The following is a 24,700-nucleotide window of genomic DNA, read 5'->3' as shown; positions in this document are numbered from 1 at the left end:
TTTAAAGTAAATTTTGTAAACCTCTGCTGTGATCTGTTCCTTTTTTGTCTTGTCAAAGAACAGTTTTTTTTTTTCCAAGTTCTTGATGGGATAAAGGGGAACTGTTTTCTCATGCAATAGTTGGATTTAAATTTGTTGATTGGATTTAGGTGTGGCTTGAGTGAAGGTTTGGGAGCTCCCAGTGTTGATGCCAGTGGGTTGGAGAACAGATATGTTTTAGCCAGTACTATCAAGACGTTAACTCCAGAGGGTTGCTATTGAATTTGAAATAATAACTGGAGTCTCATCATCACTTAGTTTTATTTTATAATTCAGTAGATTATAGCTTCTTTCATTCTGATCAGATTAGAACAGTTAATGTTTTCAGTTGACTTGAATATGTGATTGCTATTAGTTCTCAGTAAGCTTAATATGTGTAAGACCATCTAATTTTGCAGAAGTTTATACGTTTTTTAATACAGAGGGACTATAAGACAAAGTAGGGGAGAACATGACAATAGAAAGCATGTAATTTTTCCAAATTCAAAAGCACTTGGATTTTAGACATTTGAAATGGAACGAGACAGGCTTCTTAAAAACAAACTTGAAAAGAACTGTGTAGACTATCAATCAAAGCAACCCTGTTTAAATATATTTGTAACTGTATTAGTTCCTGTTGCTACCTAGTAGATCACCTCAGAATTTAGTGGCTTAAAACAACAGAGTTGTTTCCACCTATAGTTTCTGTAGGTCACCCAGTCATGGCTTCGAAAGATCCTCTGTTTAAGGGTCTCCCACACCGTGCACTCAGGATTCCAGCTGGGGCTGCAAGTCATCTCAGAGTGCAACTGGGGAAGGCTCTGCTTCCCAGCTCACTATTGAGGTTATGTCAGGATTAAGCTCCTCACAGGTTGTTGGACAGAGGGCCTCAGTTCCTAGTGAGTTGATGTCCCATGACCTCGCTTGGTTTTTTGCCATGTGAATCTCTCTGCAGGGCAGGTCACAACATAGCAGGGAGCTTCATCAAAGTGAGCAAGCAAGAGGGCAAGAGAGAGTTGAATGCAAGAGGGCGAGAAAAAGAAATAAGACAGTCAGTTTTTTGTAAGATAGTCTTGAAAGTGATATGTCATCACTCCTGCCATGTGTTACTCCTGAGGAACGAGTTCACAGTAAAGGGAAGGGGATTACATAAGGGCATGAGGGCCAGAAACAGGAGTCCTTTCTGATGCTGCTTACCACACAAGTGAGAGGTGGGGATGGGGATGTTTTAGAGGAACGTGAGAAATGCTAGGTTCTGTAAAATATCCAGACTCAGAAGAGCTTTGCTACATTTGCTTCTGTCTTTGCCTATGTGCCTGGGGTCGGTATTTAAATTTTCCTCCCTTTGCAGAACACTCTTGGAAAGGTTCCGCCTTTCTCCTTCCCAGAATTGGCATGCTAGCACCTTCCTTCCATTTCCTTTTCTTTATCTCTTATGCACTTGCCCCTTCAGTCCAAGCTGTTTTCATTGATAATAGTTTCTTGACCACCTCACTACTACTTTGCCAAAGCATGTGGCTTTCTAGTACTTGCCGCTGCTTTCTACCGTCTGTGTAGGATTTATATTTATTCTAATGATTAATAGTGGGAGATAGGGTTGCCTTTCAGTATCTGATTAGGGTCTTGGGGTTTTTGGTGTGTATTCCTTTGAGACTTGTTGCACCGGTTACTACTTTGAAGTAGAATCTTCACTTTTTAGCACCTTTCTAAACGTTTGTTGTGCTGTTGATCTCTTTTGAGAGAATTTGACTCAGAACCAGTCTTGCTTACATGTTCACCTGCTTTTGCTGGCTTTGCATGTTATGACAGCCTGGCAAACTACAGTGAAAGGTGACAGAATTCTAGAAGTCATTTTTGAAGCCTTGAGTTCAAGGGCTGCTGCTTTCAGTCAGTAAACAGTTTGACAAATTCTAGACAGACTGTATTTGCATATGGAGACTGGTACCTGAGGAAGTTTTTCCTTGAGCTTTCAGGAAGGATTTCCAAATTTGACAGAGATTTCCAAAATTGACAAATTTGGAGAGGGATGAGCGCCATATTGAATATATTTTGATCTCCTGTGCTCTCTTTTCTTTATTTTATGGAGAACATCCATTTTTATATGAAAATTCACCAAGTGAGGTGTCCCTTCAGCCGACATTCTTTCTTGTACACACAGGAGAAGTTTGTCCTATTTATTTACAGTCCCTACACATACAGGAGAAAAACCACAATTTTAGTTGGAAAAGATACAACCAGTAGGGAAATATTTATAATCTTGCGAGAGGGCATTTTTGAGACTAAAAGAAAAGGAAGTTTAAAAACAAGAATTCTTGAATTGTACTTGGGTAATTCACATTAATTTTTCAGTGTCCCTTCTGTGATTTACAGCTATTTTTCCTTGGTATGATGCCACTGAATACATTTATTGAGAATCTGCTATGTGGTGGGCATCATGCTTGGCACTCATCAACACGATCTCTAATCATCACAAACTGGAAATTATTTCCTTCAACAGTACAGAGAGAATGAGGCTCAGGACAGTTCAGCAGTTTGTCCTAGGACACATCAAAGTTACCTAGGCCTTCACTTCCTGACCCCACTTGTTCCTGACCCCACTGGTTCCTGACCCCACTGTTTAGCTCTCTCTCCCTCCCCCTTTCCTCCCTTCCCCCAGCCCTCATCCCTTCAAGTTCATAGACCATTTCTGTCCTTGTTTCCCTCAGAGAATGAATCCAAGAGGCTCACTGGAAAGTGACTGCTTATAACTGCGTATCTTCAAGTAAACCTGTGTTTACTAAATGTCAGACCATAAGTGTCTTTCATCATGATCTTACTGAATTAGAAAGTAACAAATGAGGGGTCAAAAAGTGTGTGGGACACTGCTTTGAGCAGGTTTTAACCCAGGCCTACCAGATAGATTTATAGAGCTAGATTGGAATTATGCTAAGAAACCCATGATCCAGATTTGGAAAGCCAAGATTTGATTTTAGTGAGGGCAGAGTTATTTCTCCCTTATCATTGGGGTATAAATTGGAAAGGTAAATTTTCATTGTCAAGGAGGAGAGCAAATGGCTTTGCTTTCTGGTTTTTGGTTCTATTCCTCTGAGAAATTCAGCTTTCTAGGTGCCGCCTTTTATGCTTAAAAGCAGTTACTAAGTATGATTTCAAAGTTCTGAATTTCTTGTCTTATTGTTAGTAGCTGAAATGAAAACATACGTAGAAGTGATAAGGGGGACATTTTAGTGAGTAAAGCTGATGTCCAGAATGAAGAAGGATGGAAGTCTAGTGGAATTTCACTTTGTAACCCTGGTCACTAATGCTTTTGGTCTTGTGCACACTGTATTGGGTTTTACTTGAAGGGTACTTTCCATTTCCTTGGTCATAGCTCGTTTAAAGTTCTCATACTGGTTTAGGGCCAGTGGGGTGTGTACATGTCTATGAAGCATGGAATGTTTTGTGAAGTCACTATAATGGCATCACTAAGTTTTGTTAAACTTAATTGAGGTTAGGAGATTTTATTTCCCTTCCAGGAATGGGGAAATAGCTTGTCTGCCTTTCCAGAATCTTGGAATAGGTTTATGTTGTGGTTGGGAAGTTTTCTGTTTGTTTTCTCTTTCTGGTAATGAGTGTTTTTGGTGAATACAATCTCTGTGTGTGAAGGAGGGGAGTTTTGCCTCTAGCATTCCATAGCTGGGGTCTGAGTTCCTGCCCCAGCTTGAGTGACTTTGTATGGCCAGTTAGTAGACATGAAGGCAGAAGTAGTATTTTAGTAATTGTAGGTACTTTCTGTTTCAAAAGGAGTCTTCTTAGCAAGCATTTAGCTAATGGGTCTCACATAACTCCCTTCCCTTCCCACCCCCCATTTAAAATCTTGGCATAGGTTAAGTGAATGATTCTAGATATTTAAGCTGAGCCTCTACTGTGGTGGGTTGATCTGTGGTCCCTCCTTGCCTTAGGCCTCTCTGTGACTTTTACCCAATATACAGTCTGTGTAGTCAGAACACCGTGAGTAAAGACCTTCAGGACACATGAGCATCTGCAGTACCCTTGTCTAAAAGAAAGTGTTGACTGCTGTACTTTCATCCTTTATGAATTCTTTAAAAGCGTCTATTATTTTTAATTTGCAGCAGCTCTTGCCAGGTAAAAAGTTTTGGGAAACAGATGAATCCAGCAAAGATGGACCAAAAGGAATATTCCTGGGTGATCAATGGCGAGACAGTGCCTGGGGAACATCAGGTAATCTAGATCTAGCATCTGTACTGTGATTTATGCCTGTCTTAGAGCTCCTTTCCTCAGCAATTGGCAAGTCATGAATTTCACATCAGTGACATAAGCATGTCAAGCAATGTCCTGTCCTGTAGTATAATTGCCATGAAGGAGCTTATATGATGTAATTTATTAAAACATAATTAACACAAAATCAAATCTTCAATATTTTATTGAAGTGTTAGCTGCAGGGGAGTGGTCTTATTTGAAATGACCATAATTTCAGCTATAACTTCTTGTTCTGTACTGCTGTCAGCATACTTGGAATTAGAAAATCCATGCCTGCCATTTGAAGTTCATGTTTCTTTTTCCTCCCCTTGCTCCCCTGTGTACTGTGTATGGGATGATTTATTTGTAAATGTGGTTGGGACCAAATCAAGTCACTGGGCACGGATGCTCTTCTGACAGACTACCCCTGAGGAGGGTTGGGGAGAACCTGTAGAGGCACACACTGACAGCAGAAGGAAAGAACAGAGGCTAGGGAGGAAGGAGACCCACACCCAGAAGCCGATGTGCTTTGTTACAGCGCAGGGTAAAAATGGAACCTCAGATGACAGTGAGTCATCAGAAAATATCAAATTATGTTGTTGGTTTTAAAAAGGGCAGTAAAATCACATATTGTTTTAGTAATATGACCAATAAAATATATTAAAAAGAAATTTTGCTACTTGAAAGGGATAAACAGTTTACCCACTATAGCTAGATAAACCAGTTATGTGAACTGCTGTCTTGCTCTGCTGTCCGGATATATGAGGAGTATGTTCCGTTCTCCTTAGTTTATGTAGAATTTTATACTTAGAGAAAAACACAGTAGGAGGTTTTGGCTCACCTGACCATGGCAGGCTTCCTGATTCCCAGTCATTGGTTTATCCATGAGACATCACTCATAATTTGTTTGAGCCTCTGGCTGCACTGTATCATGCTTGTGTATCTTTTTTGTAGATCATTCAGTTTCCCAGCCAATCATGGTGCAGAGAAGACCTGGTCAGAGTTTCCATGTGAACAGTGAGGTCAATTCTGTACTGTCCCCACGGTCGGAGAGTGGGGGACTAGGCGTTAGCATGGTGGAGTATGTGTTGAGCTCATCCCCGGGCGATTCCTGTCTAAGAAAAGGAGGATTTGTAAGTTGGCTTGAGGAACTTGTTCCTATATCTCTCTTTTTTTTACCCCCCTAAAGCAAAACATGCCTGTTTAGTTTCCTTAGATATTCACAGCACTAATTACAGTGTATTTTAAAACACTTCTGTTGCAATTAGGTGCCAGCAAACACAGTAGGGGATGCAAACTGAACTTTTACAAAACAAAGACGTGATGTTTTGGGGGGGATACATTGATAATGTGAGGTAGAACTGATATCTAGTTCTCAGTTCATTGGTCTATCAGAAGACATTTATAGTTCAAAAAAAAAAAAAAAAAGAGAAGGAATTAAAATAAGAAAGCTGAAGTTGGGAGTCAATAGGAAATAGATCTGAGAGCAGTGATTTGCCAGTTCGTAATAATCCTTAGAGTGGATCAGGTACGTAGGATCGTTCTTGGTTGCTTTGTTTAATTATGGTATAGTCTTTGGCCCTCTTTGAACAGCTTTGCCTCTTATACCTTGCCTGTTAGGAAATTCAAAGTTCCGTTAATTCCAGATCTGTGTGTGATATATATATATATATATAAATTTTTTTTTTTTGACTCATCACCATTTGACCTCTCTGATGCTCAGTTTTTGCCAAAGCAGCTTGTCTGCCCCTAGCCTCTTCCCATGTAAGTCTTCCTCAAGATGTTTTCCTCAAGCATCTTTGATAGCCTTTCTTTCTCAAAACTCCTTTCTTGTCATCAGCTCTCTAGATGTGAAAGTGTGACGATGTATTTCCATTTGAATCTTCCTTATTTTGTGTTTTCTGCCTGGTTTTATATTCCATGTGGTAGTCAGGACACAGCCTGAGACACAGCCTGATGCAGCCTGAATCTGTCTTCCTCTTTACCTCCTGACTTGGCTTGCTTTGGACCTTTTCAAAATCCTTTCTCTGTGAAGTCTTTTTCAGCTAATCCTTTTTGTTGGCAGTCATAGAAAAGACTTTCTTTCCCCCAAATTGTATTAATCATTTTGCCTCCATAACTATCTTATGTTACCTTAGAGTATTGGTTGTCAGTATTTTTATGTCTGTCAGTATTTTTGTTTCTGTTGCTAGGTGTCAAAAGCTTATTCCTCTTTTCTTCATTCTACCTGAAACTTCTTCAGAATAGCAGGAGTTCATTCTTGTTGCAGCTTCCTCAAGTGTTAAGTACAGTTCCATCATATGTTAGTGGACCTTAAATGAATGTTGACTTGGTTGGCATGAGAACAGGTGATGTTTAAGGTAACTGGAATCCATATGGAGTTAGCTTTCTTCTAGGCATGCCAAAGATGATGCTTCAGCTGCCATTGACACTTCCCATATGACTGGAGCTTTTAATTGCACAGGAAAACCAGAAAAGATGAACTTCTCTAAGAAGGTGCATTGGATTTCTCCCAATTTCACACCTAGAAATTTGGTGTGAGGAATTAAGCCAGAAGAGGATCTTTTATTTTTATAATGACTCTTAGGAGGATCAAGGACTGAACTGGGGCTTTTGTCTTGAATCTTGAGTACTAGTCATTCCAAAGCTGACCTGATTGCTTCTGTGTCTTTTGACACTGCAAATACATACATAGGTCAGATCAGCAAGGGAGAGCCCTTTTTTATTTGAACCTTCCCGAGAGATTGCTTGGGAACAGTAAGATATACCCTTCGGATGTGAGGAATGGATTTGGGTAAAGTGATCATTTTCTTCTTGTCCCATGGGAAGGATGGTGTTACTCCTCCTCTTTCACCATATCCCTGGTTCGCCTCTTTTTCTGTCCTCACACTACCCATCTCATGAGCGCAGATTTCTCAGAGGAAGTGCTGCCTGCTAATTTCTGTGTATAACTTCTAGTTATTTATTGTGGAAGAAAAGTCAGTATTGTATGTAGGTAAGTTGTCAGTGTGGTGTGGTGAGTTGGAACCTGTATGACTCTTGCCATGAGTTCTCTGCCATGCATGTGACCATTTTCTAATCCTTGGGTATTAGCCAGGAGGCTCATGCCTGGATTACTATAAAGTTTATAAGCAGGCAGAAAAATAATTGGAATTAGGAGAAAGATAAAACACTGGGACTGAATTATTATTATTTTTGCCTGCTTCTCTCTTTTAAGCAATTACTTTGGCAGTCAATTTTATGATAGAGTGCGTTATCTTTTGCTTTCATTGTCTTGCTTTTCATTTTGTAAAGATGGCTTTCATCCTTGGTTGTCCTAAGAGACTGGTAATTTTTAGCTCTTGTACAGTATTGTCACCAGAGGAGTTTGAGATCTCAGAAGGTTAAGAGGTTGGAAAATTGAACTCTCACAATCAGATAATTTACTGTGCTTCTGAGGTTTGCATGAAGATGAAACTTCTCCAAATCTGTGTTCCAACTTCTTCTCAGAAGGCAGATTGTGGGTAATGAAATACTGTGGTGTCTTTTGACTTGAGTTGCATCTAAAGGGTTACCCAGGAGGTGACATCAGGCTACCACATTGCATGTCCAGTCTTTTGGTGGATGGAGGCCTGAGGATCAGTGACCTCCTTTATCAACCTTATGGCCTGGCTTTGCTCTGCCTGTTAGATGACATTTGACCAAAGCTCTGGTCACGGAAACCTGAATCACTTGTTGGTTGTCATGGTATGCAGGCATCTTCTTGGAAAAGATGACCCTCCCCCTGCCTTTTAAAAAAAATCTAGTCTGTCATTGAAAGTATTGAGTTCAGAGGCCAGGGAAGAGAGAATATCTGCTGCTTTGTAGATAATTGTTCTAAAGTGGCAATTGGTGGTGTATGGGTCAGAGCTCAGGTATTTTTACTTTGGATGCTGTACCTGCAGTAAACCGTGAAGAGTCTCCATTTTAATTCCAAGAGCTGAAAGCATCATCTCTGATGGTGTAATGAATGTAGATTTCAAGCAAGCACTTAAGGGGCCATCTTGGATACTGACAACAGATAATCCAGACTCTGACTAATAACTTTTCAGTTAGAGGTGGTTTAGGACTAAAGTAAGCTACTCATTCTACAGTGATTTTCCACTTTCAGTAAGGTGGTTTCTTGCTTACAGCTTTAATGAAGGTATTTAACTCTTTGTCTAGCTTTCCTGAGCTTTCTTAAGTTCATTTTGATTGTACAAATGGACTCAGTTGAGTACTTCAGCTTCTGTGATGAGATTACTTTCAAGCTGACAGTAAGAATCCTAGAGTAGTATTTTGTTCTTAGCACCCACTGTAAAATTTTGGTATTTTTCTACATATGAATCAAAAACTTCAGGGTGGCAGTTTTCAGAACAATAGGAAGATTCAGAATACCAGTTAAGTCAGAGTCTGTCAAGTCTTGAAAATATTCTTTTCATATACTTTATTTTATTTATTTCTAGAATAAGACATTCCCCCCTCCCCCAACAAAGCATGGCTCAGAGTGGTTATGAAACCACATGTGACTACTGTATTGTGAGGCCACTGAGTGAAATATACCATCAAAGGATCCTGCTGTTTGTCTTTTGGAATTCCAGCCAACCTTGAGATAGATCAGAGTCCAGCCGGTCAGAAGAGTGGATCATAATTTCTACCTTTGTGGTTTATGGTGCCTAGGGAAATGAGAAGTCCACTTAAATTTTAGGTGAAGATCACCTTAACCTTGCAGCGGAAAGATTTTTTAGAGAAAATAACCTTTGGCACGCCTTTCTACTTGTACGTAGAGACTGGCTGCTTTCTGACCTGAAAGGAGGCATGCACACTCCTAGCATTTGGGTCACAAAACTTGGTAACTGGTTTTTCTAGTCTTCCCCGCATTTGTTTTAGGTAACCAGTGCTATGTGCAGTGTAAAACATTTAGAAGTCAGGGGTTTGAATTTCAACTGCAACTTAATTTTCTCATCTGTGAAATGGAGTAAATGAAAACACACAAAGTCTAATTCATGTGGATGTGTAATATATGTGACAGTGCCTTTTATTTTTTTGAAGATTTTTATTTACTTATTTGAGAGGGAGTGAGAGCGAGGGGGATCATAGGAGAAAAGGGAGAAAGCAGACTCACTGTTGAGCAGGGAGGCCGATGTGGGGCTCAGTCCCAGGACCCTGAGATCACGATCTGAGCTAAAAGCAGACGCTTAAGTGATTGAGCCACCTGGGTGCCCAGTATATGAAAGTGCTTTGTAAACCTTACAGAATCTTCCTCCACAAAGTCCATGGGCCAGTAGCATTATCACTGCCTGGCTGCTTATTATATATTACCAGTTCAGAATCTCCAACTCAGCCCCAGCTCTGTTGAATCAAAACCTGCATTTTGCCAAGAGCCTTAGGTGATTTGCATGCACACTGAAGTTTTGAAAGATACGTAATCTTCTCGGAAGATTAAATTACCAGAAGACCATGGATCACATTCAGAAACTTCAGCTGTAGGGTAGAGCCCCTCCAGATTTGAGCTTCCCTCAAGCAAGAATTCTACATGCTTTACTTTATAATGTCAAGCTTTTAACTACTGACTAGGTAAAAAGTTTAAAAAGCACCAGATGACTTTTAGAAAACTTGTTTTGTTTTTCGTCTCTAATAACAAATAATATTCTGCATGGTCAAGATACGTTTTTTGTTTTTTACTTCCTCCTGGGTCTGGTGGTTACCACAGCAGAGGGGAACACTCTCCTTACCTTTCTGTACACCTGCAGTTAGGTGATGATGTACACAGTGCCTGGGATAGTCTGTGTTCCACTCTTTCTAAAGTGTATACCTCCCCACTTTGTTCATTTTGAAAATGGGATGCATCTTTCAAATGGTAGTATATCATAGTTTAATTGCCAGCATTTCCTTTTTAGCAGGACATAAAATGATGTTTCATAAATTTCATAAATTTATGTTTCATGAATTGATGATTTGATGAAATGTGGTAGTTGGTCGTGGCTCAGTTCTGCACACATACCTCACGGAAATCAGTGCTACAAAGGGTCTAATGATCAGAGCCGTAAGTTTTTTCCCAGGGGGAGAGACATAAGATATCTAGCAATTTTGAGGTTTTGAGAGAATGGGGGCTGGATGTCTCTGAAAAAGACAGGAAAAAAATGTGAAAGTGGAGTAATGAGCACTTTTAAGAATTTTTTTTAAAAAGAATTTCACTTTCATGAATTGCCTTATTGACTCCTTGAAACAACCCTTTGATACTGTTGTCCCTGTGAGTTGATAGTAGTGAAAAATGAGGCTTAGAAGGGAAGTGGTAGGGCCTGGATTCAAACTTTGTTCTAATTTCAAATACGCAAAATAGTCTTTTTTAGAAAGAAGGGAGGAAAATTACTAATCTCATTGACTATGACTTGCTCTGTGGAGCCTTGTGGGTAAGATCACTGCAGTAAGAGGAGAAATTAAATTCTCATTTCTCTGACTCATTCAGAATTAATAGATACTCTCTGAAATATTCCTCCTGTTCTGTGAGGCTTTTGAGGAAGCTGATCTATAAGTGGATGGACTCTACTCTCCATAATAGAAGGTTCTTCTCTCTTTCTGCTCTTCTCTCAGTTCTTTGCTGTCTTGCAGTGGAATATAGCCTTGTGCCTCAGTGTAGACAGGGGATCTCTCAGAACCATTCTTGGCCCCACTCTTGAGATTTTGATGGGGCTTGGCTATGTGCATTTTGAACACTCACTGAAGCTTGTATGTGAGTACAGGTTTGGGTTAACATTCATTTAAAGGAAGCCCACAATAAAAATATGCTATTAATCCATCTTTCTTTTTTATTTAGCTAATAGACTTTCAGTACTATTATGTACTAGGGAATGCATGACAAAAAAGCCCAACAAAAACCCTGCCTTTATAATGCTTATGTTGGACTTAATTACAGCAGTTGTCATTTGTGAGTGCTTATGAGAGTTGCTGGAGGAGAAGCCTTTTATAATACTTGTGGGAGCTTCTGCAGACCAATTAAATCAGAATCTCTGGGTGTGAGCCCAGACACTTGTAAATTTTAAAAAGATTGTGATGCTCAGCACTAACCATACAACCACTGCACTATGAAAATGATAACCCTGGGAGGGCCAGATTGGCTATATACTTCTAGTAGAGTTAAACCACTTAATTGGCCATTTAAGAGGTTTAATCTTGATATCTTGGATAACGTTACAGAAGAAATACCATCCCAGTGCTTAGCTTTTACTAATTATCATATTGCTTTTGTATAATATGATTTATACTTCACAAATCCTTTGCATATGCATCATTTCATAACTACTCTGTTGTAAACAAAGTTATCCCTGTGCTATAGATGAGAGAACTCAGGCTCGGATTTCATGACCTGTCAATAACTTCTGCTAGTACGTGTCAGCAGTTGAGATAGAATGTTGGTTCTGTGCAGTCTGGTTTAGCTCTTTCTTCAAGACCACATAGCTATGAATACCTATCCTTATCTTAAATATTAAAAACATTTGTAAAAATCCTGTAAAATATACCAGACCATTTCTATCCCTCTTCCCTCTCTAGGGTGTTCACATTTCTGAGAGACCCTTTTTATGATTTTGAACCCTGTATTCTCTTTTACTCTCTGACTTTTGACAAAAAGTCTTTCCATTCTGCTCTTGGTATCACTTAAAAATCAGACTTGTCAGCCATTTTTATTTAGGGCTATTGTTGATTTACTCAACTTTTTTCTCTTAAGTAAACTTTTTACTGAAATATGACCTGTGTGCTGAAAAGTGTTTAAGTCATAAATGTTCATCTGTGTGTGTTTCTACAAAATGAATACACCCAGTGACTATCCAGATCAAGGTATGGAAGCCTCCGTTAGGCTCCCTCACCTTCAGATAGAAGGAACCTGCTGTTCTGAGGAATTTATAGCAGAAAACCAGGAAGCTATGTTTTATAGGGATAGACTGTACAATAAGGATGAAAAACAGCCCATCCTAGGGATTCCTTTGAAAATCTGGTCCTTGGCAGTATAGTGAAGAAAGTTAAGTATCAGGGACTGTTTCCAGAACAGTCCTCTTAGAGTCAGCCCAGCAGCTTCTTCACAAGCTCTTCCAAAGGGTCACTCAGGAGAGCTTCTGCAAAATGTTTGTTGATTTGGCGAGTGAGTCTCCCCTGTCATCAGCCTTCTCCCTTGTTGGTGACACTTCCTGCTGCTTCTTTATCCCATTTCCTTCCTGTTTTTGCTTGCAGACCTTTGGAACTGCTGATGAGAAATTGGAGCTGGGATGCTCCTTCTGGGTCGGTGACTTGATTTGTAGATTTATGGAAGATTACTTAGGTGTGTCAGTGGGATTATCCTTCTAATTAATACTTTCGTTACTGACATTAATAGTGGCTAATGCAGGCAGAGTTGTTTGTTATCTAGACCCTGTCATTACCTCCTGGACTCTTATGATAAAGACAGTGGGAGGATCCTTCTAATTTTAGTGGTTCAGTTTTTCAGGATTTTTTTGGTCATTTCAGTTTACTTTGTCATAGTTTTTGAACTTCTGCCAAGCACTACACTCAGTGTTGGAATATGAAAGTGAATACACGGTTTTTGTCAGTTTTACCTTTGCAGTAGGAGGGAGCTATTGTCTTCAGACGTTTTCAAAGATCTCTGTCTTTAGGATCTTATTCCATTCCCATCTCTACTTTAGGATCTCGCTTTGGTGCTCAGTTGGCTGTCATTCACTCCTCTTGAACCAGTAGCAGTCTTACACTTCGATGCTGTGAAGGTCACATCTCAGTGGCTGCCAGAACAGTAGTTTGCCATCTTGATGCGACATGAAACAAAGTTGTGTATCCTTTCTTTGTTCCTTCTTGGGTGTGTTCCTTAGTTCACATTAGCCATGAAGTCTTTTTCTGTGTCTTGAACAGAGAATAATTTTGAAAGTAAAATGGGCTAACAACCGACAGGTGAAAACTCTAAGAATGTCAAGATTCTTGAGTTACCTTTTCTGGGCCAGAGATCTCTGGGTACTGCCCTGAGAACATCTGTTTATTTTGCATCACTGGCCTGTGTATTCACAACGGAGTGTCTCTGCTCCAGCCTCTATTATGATCCTCCCCTACCCAAGTGAAATTTGGTTGTGGTGACTGGAAATGCTGTGAAGTAGCTCTCATCTTTTTCTCTCACTGGTTCTTGCCTTTTGCCACGAGCTTTAATTTGGTCCAGAAGTCAATGGTGAGGACAAGCAAGGTTGCCTCTCTCCAGTTTTATAAAAGCAAAGGTTACTTACCATTTGATAGGATTCTACAAAGCTCTGTGAACCATGTCAAGTTACTCTACCAGATCTTCTTTTCCTTTTGGAAATTAAGGCACATTTGCTTTGTATGTCACGGTCTTAATGTAAGATGTTGGCAAGAGGAGACAGACCTTATTTCCTTAGAAGAGAAGGCATCGGTGTACTTGGCACCAAAACAATTCTTTAGGTCTAATCTTTCAGTCTTTGTAGTTTGAAACACTTCAGAGACAAAGTCTGCTGCATCAGCGATCCAGCCAAAGGGGCTTTCCTGTAGCCTCAAAATATACTGGTATGGGGCAGCCAGAGAGGGAAAGACAACAGATAAGCACTTAAGAGTACTTTTGAAAGAATTCACAGTTAGATATAACATATTTTGAAGGATTAGAAACAAAGTAAAAGATGATGGGTGAATTACTGATGCAGTAAAGCCCTGAGATGGAGAGTAGAGCTGGGGTGGTGGTAGGTGATACAACTTGGCAGGGCCTGTGTCCCAAGGTAAAGTGGAGGGTAATTGAATTGGAACGATGTCAGACCACACTTAGCTCAGTACTCAGAAGTAAGGGAGTTTACACAGGCAGTTGTGAAGTAGGAAATTCTTTTTGTAGGCTTATCACTTTCCAACTGTACTGTTAGCTGCCATACCTGGGGCTTAACTAGAAGTTGTGCTACTGTATAGAGTTAGATTTGGAAGTAGAGAGGTGGGACCAAGAGATGTAGAGTTGTGGCTGGGCTTCAGGTAGAAAGGAAAAAATGGGATGGAGGGACATTGGGTATGGTAAGACTGTCCTAAACTCTGTAACATAATTGTATGTCTGTCTCCCCCATTTGGCAAGACTTTCTGCAGTGTTCCTGCCTCTGTGTTGTCTGTTAATTAGATTGTAATGTCTTGAAAGGGCACGGACACTACCCTGTTTTAATTAGCATTTAGTGTAGTCTCGTGTCCACAGTGGTTGCCCACTATTGTTAGTTGATGATGATTAGTGAAGCTGAAGCTATTTTTTAAACAGGGCCCAAGGGATGCAGACAGTGATGAAAACGACAAAGGTGACAAGAAGAACAAGGGTGCGTTTGATGGAGATAAGCTAGGAGATTTGAAGGAGGAGGGTGATGTGATGGACAAGACCAATGGTTTGCCAGTGCAGAATGGGATTGATGCAGACGTCAAAGATTTTAGGTTTGTATGTTTTACACTTCTGACTTTTGAATGGGGGCAATGGGTTTTTGTTTTGGTTTAGTTTTATTTGGATTTTAGGGGTCCCCCCCCTCCTTATTTGTCCTTTTTAAGAATTGGGTCCAGTGCAGGCCATACCACAAGACTGTAAATTTACTACTGGCAAGGTGGAACTTCTAAGAGCCTTCAGTTCCTGGTGCTTTGCCAAAACAATAGAGTTTTGCATTTCTGTAGGGCTCTATTATTTGCAGAATGATTCTATAAATATTTTAGTGATTCTCAAATATCAAAATCACTTGGCATAGGTGCCTTGGGGGCTTTCCCTATATTTCTCCCAAATCACTAGCTTGGGAGTAACCATGGTCACTAATGGAAGCGTGTCCCCTCTCTCTGGCATGTTCGTGTGGAGAGAAATAGTTGAAAACCTATGCATTATTTTATTTGAGACTCTTAAACTCCTTGGGAGGTAGGTGGGTCAGTATCATTTTCTTCAGTTTGAAGAACCAGAGGTGCAGCTTACATGACTTGTTCTTAGTCCTCTCCCTTCCATGGATGCTCTCATTCCATCTCTGGTCATGATTGCTTTGAAGGTTTTACCCTATAATGCAATACGCACACTTTGCAGATGATGTTGCACATTTGTCTTCTACACTTGGCATTATTCTTCATTTATGTAGGTAACCTTTAGTGATGGTATATAATTTTAAAAATGTAAAAGTCCTTGGTCAGTGATATACAGATAGAGGATTTGATTTTGAATAATTTAATGTTAGTCTAAAGCTAGTATATGTGTGTCTGAACACACACACTTATCTCTCTGATCCTGATAACCCTCTGAGGCCAAAATTAAAATTCATTTTGGATCATCCCATGCAGAACAACATTCAGTTGTTCAATATTCCTAATTTACTTTGTTAACCTTGTGAGTATAAAGAATTACAGAATTTGAGGTACAGAGTAACAACCACTTACCTAACGTCTTTCAGATGAAGTGGTAGCCTTTCCGTCCTGAACCTCAGGTAGCCCGTAGCAGGGGTTGGTAGCGTTTGACTTCTGGCGGGGCGGTGTTGGTAGGCCAGGAGTAGCTGTAATTTGTCCCAGCTGTAGGCTTTCTTTTAGGACTGAAGGGCACAGAGTGCAGTCATAGGCTACGCTCCCCTTACTAGAATGTAACAGTGTTCTGTATTACTCTGATTTGAAATTACACTGTCCTGCAGTCCTTTTACATAGGGAGATCCTATGTCCTGGGTCACCGGAGGCAGTACTCCTTTCTGCCATGTCCTAGAATATTTATTAACAGTGTCCCTTTTTTTGCTCTTAGGAGTATCCTGGTTTGGATGATGAATGATACTGTCACACTACTTTTAATTCTTAGAGTTGTCTCCTCAGCAGGGACATCTACTAGATAATGAATTTATTTTGTACTGTTTTGTAATGGCTTTGCTTCTAGTTTCTTAGAAGAGGAAAATGGGAGACAGGTTTAGCACTGAACAGTAGTACCAAGATAATACTTAAAAGTTTTTTTCACCTGTAAAAAAGGTTTTTTTAAATAGAATCATTCTCATATATGGAATTTCCCCCAGAACCTACTTTTTCCATTGATTCTCTGTTTAGAGAGTAGGTGTTACTTTGGGGGGAGGGGCTGTGGTTTACTACCTGCATTTTGGGACTTGTTTGCATGGTTGCCACAGGCAGTGTTTTTTTTCTCCAGTTCATTCATTGTTCCTCAAATCTGGTCCCTTTGGTTAAAGGGATTGTAAATTAATACTAGTTAATGTGAATTTACAGGGTGGGTTGTGGTGGGAAGGCAAGCAACAGAAGAGTTGTTTTAGAGGATATAACATACAAAGCACCGTAAAGTGTCTCTGGTTGTTCTGTAGAAATAGTTTTAAGTTATGTTGATGATAAAGTGTGTTCAAGGACATCATCTTTAAACTGGGGTTGCTGTAGTGTCCCTCCCCGCTCAAAATAAGGTTTAATGCCCTCTACTTTCTCTGTTTAGCCGTACCCCTGGTAATTGCCAGAACTCTGCTAATGAAGTGGATCTTCTGGGTCCAAACCAGAATGGTTCTGAGGGCTTAGCCCAGCTGACCAGCACCAATGGTGCCAAGCCTGTGGAGGATTTCTCCAACATGGAGTCCCAGAGTGTCCCCTTGGACCCCATGGAACATGTGGGCATGGAGCCTCTTCAGTTTGATTATTCAGGCACGCAGGTACCTGTGGACTCAGCAGCAGCAACTGTGGGACTTTTTGACTACAATTCTCAACAACAGGTACTGTGTGTGTCTCTCTGTCACTCTCTCTGCTCTCCTCCAGCTAGCACGTGATGCAAGTGACTAAGAATGGGGGGGAGGGAGGAGGGTGGCGTTTTTATAGGCTATAGTAGCCATTCTTAATCCGACAGTGAGGTGGGCACACAAAGCCTCTGTACTTTTCCCTCCAGAGGCGGATTCCCATGAGTATGGGCAAGAGAGCACTGTGTTCCACATGTACTTCCTTTGGCTCCTCTGTCACCTCAGGGCCTGGGGGGTTGGGTGAGGTGGTGTTCCCTCTTGTGACACAGTCCTCTTGGATGCTGAATTGATCTCTCTGAAGATTAATAAGATTGTGATGCTGTTGGTTTTGTTTTTAAAATGGTAAACTCTGTTACCTACTGATGGCGAGAGTCCAGTATGAAGTTGTCTTATTAGTCATGTCTTTTAATTAAGTGAGTAACTATAGCTAACAAACATACCTGCCACCCAAGAGTTAAAATATGAGTAGGGGAAAAACACAAATCACTCAGTGTACATCTCTACAGTGAAATTATGTGACTCTTTCTTTTCTTCATAAATCCTTGGAAGACATTATATGTGTGCATTTTGGTTTTAAAGGCATGGTATGCCTAACTCTGGGGTTTACTGATCCCTCTGTTTAATTTTTTTTTAAGTAAAAACCCCCCAGCTGTCTGAATTATAAAAGGGGGCAGGTAGCTTCCCCATCTTGTCAGGTACCACAAGATCTCTCTTGTGGCTGGAAGCACTTTGATGGGCCATGAATTTCTGATAGTCATTAATTTTGGACTGGAACATGAATTCAGACCTCTGGGCCTGAAAGGTTAAAATCTCATTTTGTTGATTAGAAATTCTATGTCTGTGGGAGAAATTGATGTATGGTCTGTTCCTTTGTTGTTCTCATAAATAGTTGATTTTAAATGAATTTTGATGATAAAGCTAACCATTTAATATTAATAAGAATTAATCCTAATAACAGTAATAGTAATATTAATAAAGTTTATAAAAGGAAATCCCTTTAAGGGATGATGTGAAATGTGTGCTCTGGTAATATCAGATGGATCTGTTAGGTTTAATTAACAAAACTCTTTTTCTAGAGAGAGTAAATTCTAAGTGTCCACTACTCTCCCTGTGGCTCCCAATAGATGTGCCGTCTCTCCGGAAGAATGATTTTCTTGTGCTTTTTCTCTTCTTTCACTGTTTTGCCCCCCTTCACAGTGAATCCTCAAAACAACAGATTTGAGTGAAGCCAGAAATTACCTCAGGTGCTGAAAATAGATTAGACTTCAGCTATGTAGGGGACACTGTTACCACATAGACTTAAGCTTGCTGAGCTTAGGATAGGAGTGTGGTAATTCTCTGTCTAAACTGAGGTTTCTGAGTGTAGTCTACTTTTTTTTTTTCTTTTTTAAAGTAGGCTCTACATTCAGTGTGGAGCCCAATGTGGGACTTGAACTTACAACCCTGAGACCAAGACCTGAGCTGAGATAAAGAGTCAGATGCTCAACTGACTGAACCACCCAGGCTCCTTGAGTGTAGGCTACTCCCAATCAGGACTCTTTAGCCTGGTTATATCAAGAAATTTTATCTGAATTCTTAATTCTTTCTTTTACCTTGTCTTTTGTGGTCTGAACTTCTAGAACTCTGGCTATTTTTGTGCTTAGCTTTCCATTTCTCATCTAATCCAGTCAAACCCTTTGCTTATTGTTGAAGAAGTGTTTGTCTTTAACCTCTTATAAGGAAAAACCCGATGCTCTTTTACTGAATTGTTCTTTACTTCATAATCAGAGTTGAGATTCTCTTTTGATATATTGACCTCTCATTTCAAACTAATTTTACCAGTGTTTTGGGAGACTGGATAATTATTAGAACTTCAGGGACATCTGGGTGGCTCAGTCATTTAATCATCTGCCTTTGACCTAGGTCATGATCCCAGGGTCCTGGGATCCAGTCCTACATCGGATTCCTTGCTCAGTGGGGAACCTGCTTCTCACTCTGCCTGCTGCTCCTCCTGGTCATGCTCTCTCTCTCCCCTCTCTGACAGATAAATAAATAAACCTTTAAAAAAAAAAAAGGAACTTGAACAGATACGTCCTTTTACAAACTCACAAGCAGTTAACATGATTACATTAAAGATAACACCCACTCAGATTTACGAAGCCTGGATGCTTTCACCACATATCCCATTTCAGTAATTTTTGAAGCTGAATGTTACGATTTTGGAAGTTAAAATATTGTTGGTTTTTGGCTTCCCATTCATGCCTTGGTTGTAGTACCATAGGGTCATTGTTACATAGGTAGACCACCAACACGCAATGTGATAATTTTTGTTTTATTCCGTGGGCCCATAATTCTTGCTTTTCTCAGTAGATTGTTTTACATGGTCGTGTAGTGGGCTCCCTAATAGCATGCCTGGGAACTGTTGGGCCAAGACTTCTCAGTGTTTTCAAGACTCTTAACCCTTAACATTCTCCTGCATAGAGGCAGGAGTAGCTGTTAAGGTGGTAGGATCCTTTTTCTACTGGAATTTGGTGTTTGATCTCACATTTTATCCCTTCAGTACTCCTTACTCTCTTGCTCTCCATTATGTTTTACTCCCCTTTCCCTTTTTACTATTTTAATTGATTGTCATTCTTGAAGATCCAGTGCTTGTTAGCTTTCTTGATCTCCGTATCAATGAGTTTGTCTGTCTCCTTTGAACTCTGTAGTGCTTTGTGCTTCCCTTGAAACCGGAGTCACCATATTCTTCCTTGTGTTATAATTTCTTGTTTAATAGTCCTTGCTAGATTGTAAGCCCCTTGAGGGTAAACTCTTTGGGTCTTGTTCTTCTGTGTCTTCTGCTTTTGCTTTAGCAGACCAAGTTTTCAGGAAATTTTTAACATATTCCTATTACAGTATCTCAGATTACCCCCTTGATTAAATGGGGTTTACCCAAACTGAAATTTGGAACTAGCCTTCTAAGAGATCTAGAGATCACTCTTTGAGGCACTAGCTTGTATGCTACTATGTTAGTCCTTTAGATCTAGCCCACTAAGCTTGTTTGTTCTCATGTTTGTAACTAGACCTGCACAATATCCAGGAAATTACCTCTTTTTTAGAGTCACAGCCTCTGTTGCCATCTGATGAAAAAAAGTACGGAATTCTTTTGAAATCCAGTTTTGTTGGTAACTTCAGGGAGATCACAGATTTGTGGACTGTGGATTGTAACTTTGTTTGCATTGTTTGTTCTCACCTGTAGCTGAGCATATCTTTCATGAGTGAAATGGGTTTCCCCCAATCCATAGCTCTCAGTTTGGGTATTGTGACTCATTTGGCCATTTAACTAGTGCAAGGAAGTACTCAAAGACCAGTTTAGGGCTTGCCTAGGTCCTAGAACCTTAGACAAGGGAGCTCATACTCTATTCTGGGGAAGGAAGGACTTTTGGAAGAGGTAGATCTTGAGCTGTGCCTTGTAAGACTTATTTATATAAGGAAAAGAGTGAAAATTCCACTAGAGGAAATAGTAAAACTTAAAGGGTTACTATGAGAACTTAACAGGTGCCTGTTCATTAGATAATGTAGTAGTCATCCTAGGCGGTGGGGTGAGGTTGGGAAACAGTGACCTGTGAGATTGCACAGATGGGGTTGTGGGTCTTAGCAACTTTACCATGCTGCCTGATAGTGACAAGACAGTTCTAAGGAGAAATGACTTAATTAATATGGTTTAGTTTTTTTGTGCTGTTAGTTCAGTAGCAGCTGTAGACAATTCTTATCCGTATTAATCAGTTAATTATTGATGATTGTGTCCTTCCAGGAATCTGGTTCTGCTGGTAGTGAACAGAGCTGGTGCGCCTAGTAAGGCCGACTTACGTGCAACTGTATGGGGCATTTGGGGAACTAAGGCTAAACTGGGTGGTCAGGAATGCTGCCAGAACATGGGAGTGCTCGATGGGGACCAAGGTTGTATAGACCTTTCTTGAAAGACAGGTGCAGTGTATAGAAATATACACTCCATAGTGTATCTCTTGTGGAGATAGAAATGAGCATGGTGTGGTCATAGGTTGACAGCAGTAGAAGGCGCACTTAAAGGGAAATGCAACTTGGTGCGTTGGGCTATTGAGTCCAGGTCCCAGAGGCTTGAGAGCTAGGCCCAAGTCCCAGACATTATTAATGATTGTGAGGATTGAACCACAGATCTAGTGTAGTACGTGTTTTTCTACACATTTCTGCTTTTTAGTATTGGCTTTTTTTTTTTTTTTTTTTTTTTTTTTTAAAGTTTTGAGTCACTTGCTATAGTTAATGAGGTAGCTTTATATGTGATTTCATGATGGGATCTGGTTTGGACATTGACAAAATAATTCTTTCTTGTGTCCTATTTCCTTTTAATAGGGATTTTGTTTTGGTTTCATAAAACTGTTAGTATCAACTTCTATTGACATATAGAACAGCCTGCAAATACAGGAAAGGTAATTTTCATGTAGTTCATTACAAATTTAGTAGTACTTAGGGATACTTTGGGTTTTGGCTAGTTAAATTACTTGTCTAGTCACTGTTTATCATAAACTTAAGATTTATTTAAAGCAAGGATTCTTTTTTTTATGCCATGAACCCCTTAGCAGTTTGAGGAAAACTGTGGGCTGCATTGTGTGAATGATATATTTAGTATAAGTAGGTTTACAAAAGAAATAGTTACATAGAAATATTACAGAATATTTAACAATATTTATGAAATATTTAATAAGTTGAATATGTATCTACTTAGTCAAACAATGCGTGTAGCAGAAGTGGGCATACCTAGTGATCATGATGAGGATAAATGTGGCTTTGGGATGTCTAATAGTTGTAAAGGATCATGAAAAATGTATGGTGACTTTTTTTTTCTTTTTTTGAGATGGGCTGGGAGGAGCAGAGGGGGAGGGAGAGAGAGAATCTTAGGCAGGCTCCGTATAGAGCATGGCCTGCCAGAGGCAGGGCTGGTCTCACAATTCTGAGATTACCACCTGCACTGAAGTCAAGAGTTAAAGTCAAGTCAACTGATGTGCTGAGCCACCCATGCACCCCATATGTGACTCCTATTGGTGATTAAGTCACAAGTGTATAGCTAATGTTAATGTGCTTTGTTGCCTACAGTCATAATTGAAAGACATGCTGAATTCCATGAAAATAAGGATAATTTTACCTATCCTAAGTATGAAGATTTGAGGTTTAAGTACCCCTAGTTTAGGACATTTTGAAATGTTCATTGGTATTTCTGGAGTATTCTCCCTCTTTCCCTCACTTTCTCTTCATTTTCTTCTCCTTAATTCTGGACAGTGAACAGTGAGCATTATAAACAATGACAGTTCATAATAATGTGTTTGTACCATTTTGTGTTATGGTACACTAGCTATCTTCTTTGTTTTAATGAAGACCATACAATTATTTATATTTGCCCAAATATATTTTATAAAGTTACTACTAGATTTCATTATATTACAGTCATATGTAGCAGAAACCAAAGCCAGGATTACATCCTTATAGATTAATAAGATTAATTGTTGATACTCTTTATTTAGAATTCAGTTAATCTAAAAATAATCCAATGCAGCATGTTGTACAAAATTGCATACTGATGTGCTAAAACTCTCACCTGTTAAGCATGAATTTTAGCAAAGAAACAATACTCTGGAAATCATAATTGAAGTACAGATTCATTCCCTCACAGCCCTAGGCAGATGGGAGAGGAAGTGGCACACAGTGGTTTTAAAAGTGTGGTAGTGATTAGATGTCATTATTCTGAAGCCAGGTTTGTGTAGTTTTAATATAGGTCTTTAATATTCTCAGCTTTCCTTTCAATTGACAAGTGAGAGGAAGGTTATTTTATCAGTGTCATGTATAGTCACTGTTAAAATATTGACTTTAGCTAGAGGTTTGGGTCAGTTGAAGCTTACCTTTATTGCTCTTGGACTTTGTTGGAATTTTCTTTTCTTTTTTCTTCTTTCCTTTTTTTTTTTTTTTTAAAGATTTTTATTTATTTATTTGACAGACAGAGATCACAAGTAGGCAGAGAGGCAGGCAGGGGGAGAGAGAGAGAGAGAGGAGGAAGCAGGTTCCCTGCTGAGCAGAGAGCCCGATGCGGGGCTTGATCCCAGGACCCTGGGATCATGACCTGAGCCGAAGGCAGAGGCTTTAACCCACTGAGCCACCCAGACGCCCCTGGAATTTTCTGATTTTCCTCAAAAGATACTTATTTACTTAGTAGAAGGACATGTTTATTTTTCCCCTTCACATGTTAAGAGATTATTTTGGAATCAAAATAGCAGATGTTCCATCTGCTAAGGAAATGTAAGGAAGTTTTCTTTTTGACAGTATCATCAGCATGATTCATATGTACCTGTTCATCCATAAATCATTGTTGATCCTTGTAGTTGTTCAAATAACCTGGTCGAAAATGGGCTTTGATCTGGAAGCTTCAGACAGTAGCAGACTTTCACATATTTCATGTACTAAAGACTGGCTATCATGATAAACTTTTTTTCTTAAAAGATTATAGTCCCACCATTGATGTAATAATACTTTCAGTGTTTCGAAGATCTTTTCCCCGTGAACCCTTATAATATCCCCATGGGATAGGGCTACTAAACGTTTACAGATAAGAAACTTAAGACCTCATGAAGCTTGGAGAGTTACTGAAGGTCATATACTATAAGCTGTGGGAACATCTGTGTTCTGGTGTCTAGCTCTGGGCTCTGTCCTTTGGACCTAGTACTAGAAAAACAAAGCCTTTTGATACATGGGGCTGTCTCACCTACAAATTCAGTTGCATTTGTGGTTTTCTCTACATGGAGTATATGGTAAAGCATATTCTTCCCCAGCAAAACAAAAGAGGGTTTTCTTCATTCCTTTTTATCTTTGTGACCTGTTGACAGCAGTTCATGCTCATGAACTCATTGGGGTTTTTTTTTTTTTTTTTTTTTTTTTAAAGATTTTATTTATTTGACAGGGAGAGAGAGCATGAGTGAGAGTGCACCACATGAGCAGGGGCAGAGGGAGAGGGAGAAGCAGGCTCCCCGCAGAGCAAGGAGCCCGATGTGGGACTCATCCCAGGACCCTGGGATCATGACCCGAGCCGACGACAACCACTTAACTGGCTGAACCACCCAGGCATCCCTCATTGGGATTTTTTAAATTTTTTATTTTTTAAAAGATTTTATTTATTTATTTGACAGAGAGCTCAATTACAAGTAGGCAGAGAGGCAGGCAGAGAGAGATGGGGGAAGCAGGCTTCCTGCTGAGCAGAGAGCCTGGTGCAGGACTCATTCCCAGGACCCTGGGGTAATGACCTGAGCCAAAGGCAGAGGTTTTAACCCACTGAACCACCCAGGCGCCCCTGGGATTTTTTTAAATTAACATTCACTCCAAGGAGTTTTGCCCTCTCCTTTCTTCATCCTGAGCTGCCCTGTTGGGGAAGGAACTGTAAGAGGTGTCTCACAGAAGGGCCATGTCTGTATAGGGGTACTCCCCCTATTCATTAGAAAGGACACACATAAAGGACAGTTCCTAGCTTGTGTTTTACCTGTTAATTTTATGTGTGTTAATTTTGATACTTCCAGCTACCTTGCATGTTAGACATGTCTTTCAATGAGTCACAGAGAGATTATCTTTGCCCTGTGTCATGAAGTCTGCATTGGAGCTAAGATATGACTCCAGGCTTTCTGACCCCAGAGTCTATGCTCTTATCCTCTGTCCACTGTATATATAGCATTAAATGGGTCAGAAGCCAC

At 39.9% G+C, this 24,700-nt stretch overlaps 1 protein-coding gene across 13 annotated transcripts in view; it reads left to right on the top strand.

The window, feature by feature from the left end:
- The window catches only part of PUM1 (pumilio RNA binding family member 1), a 141,167-nt gene that overhangs the window by 65,250 nt on the left and 51,217 nt on the right, over positions 1 to 24,700 (top strand). For 9 of the 13 annotated variants that reach the window (XM_059137920.1, XM_059137919.1, XM_059137918.1 and 6 more), the window contains exons 4-7: positions 4,128 to 4,236; positions 5,209 to 5,387; positions 14,522 to 14,688; positions 16,688 to 16,958. In XM_059137920.1, the coding sequence (XP_058993903.1) occupies positions 4,128 to 4,236; positions 5,209 to 5,387; positions 14,522 to 14,688; positions 16,688 to 16,958 (726 nt within the window). The remainder of the gene's footprint in view (positions 1 to 4,127; positions 4,237 to 5,208; positions 5,388 to 14,521; positions 14,689 to 16,687; positions 16,959 to 24,700) is intronic. The other 4 variants (XM_059137925.1, XM_059137927.1, XM_059137924.1 and 1 more) reach the window with 2 other exon arrangements.

Source organism: Mustela lutreola, chromosome 10 (assembly GCF_030435805.1).
Source record: "Mustela lutreola isolate mMusLut2 chromosome 10, mMusLut2.pri, whole genome shotgun sequence".
Classification (NCBI taxonomy): domain Eukaryota; kingdom Metazoa; phylum Chordata; class Mammalia; order Carnivora; family Mustelidae; genus Mustela; species Mustela lutreola.
The sequence above is the reverse complement of the archived record's forward strand: the minus strand, read 5'-3'. Positions and strand labels throughout refer to the sequence as shown.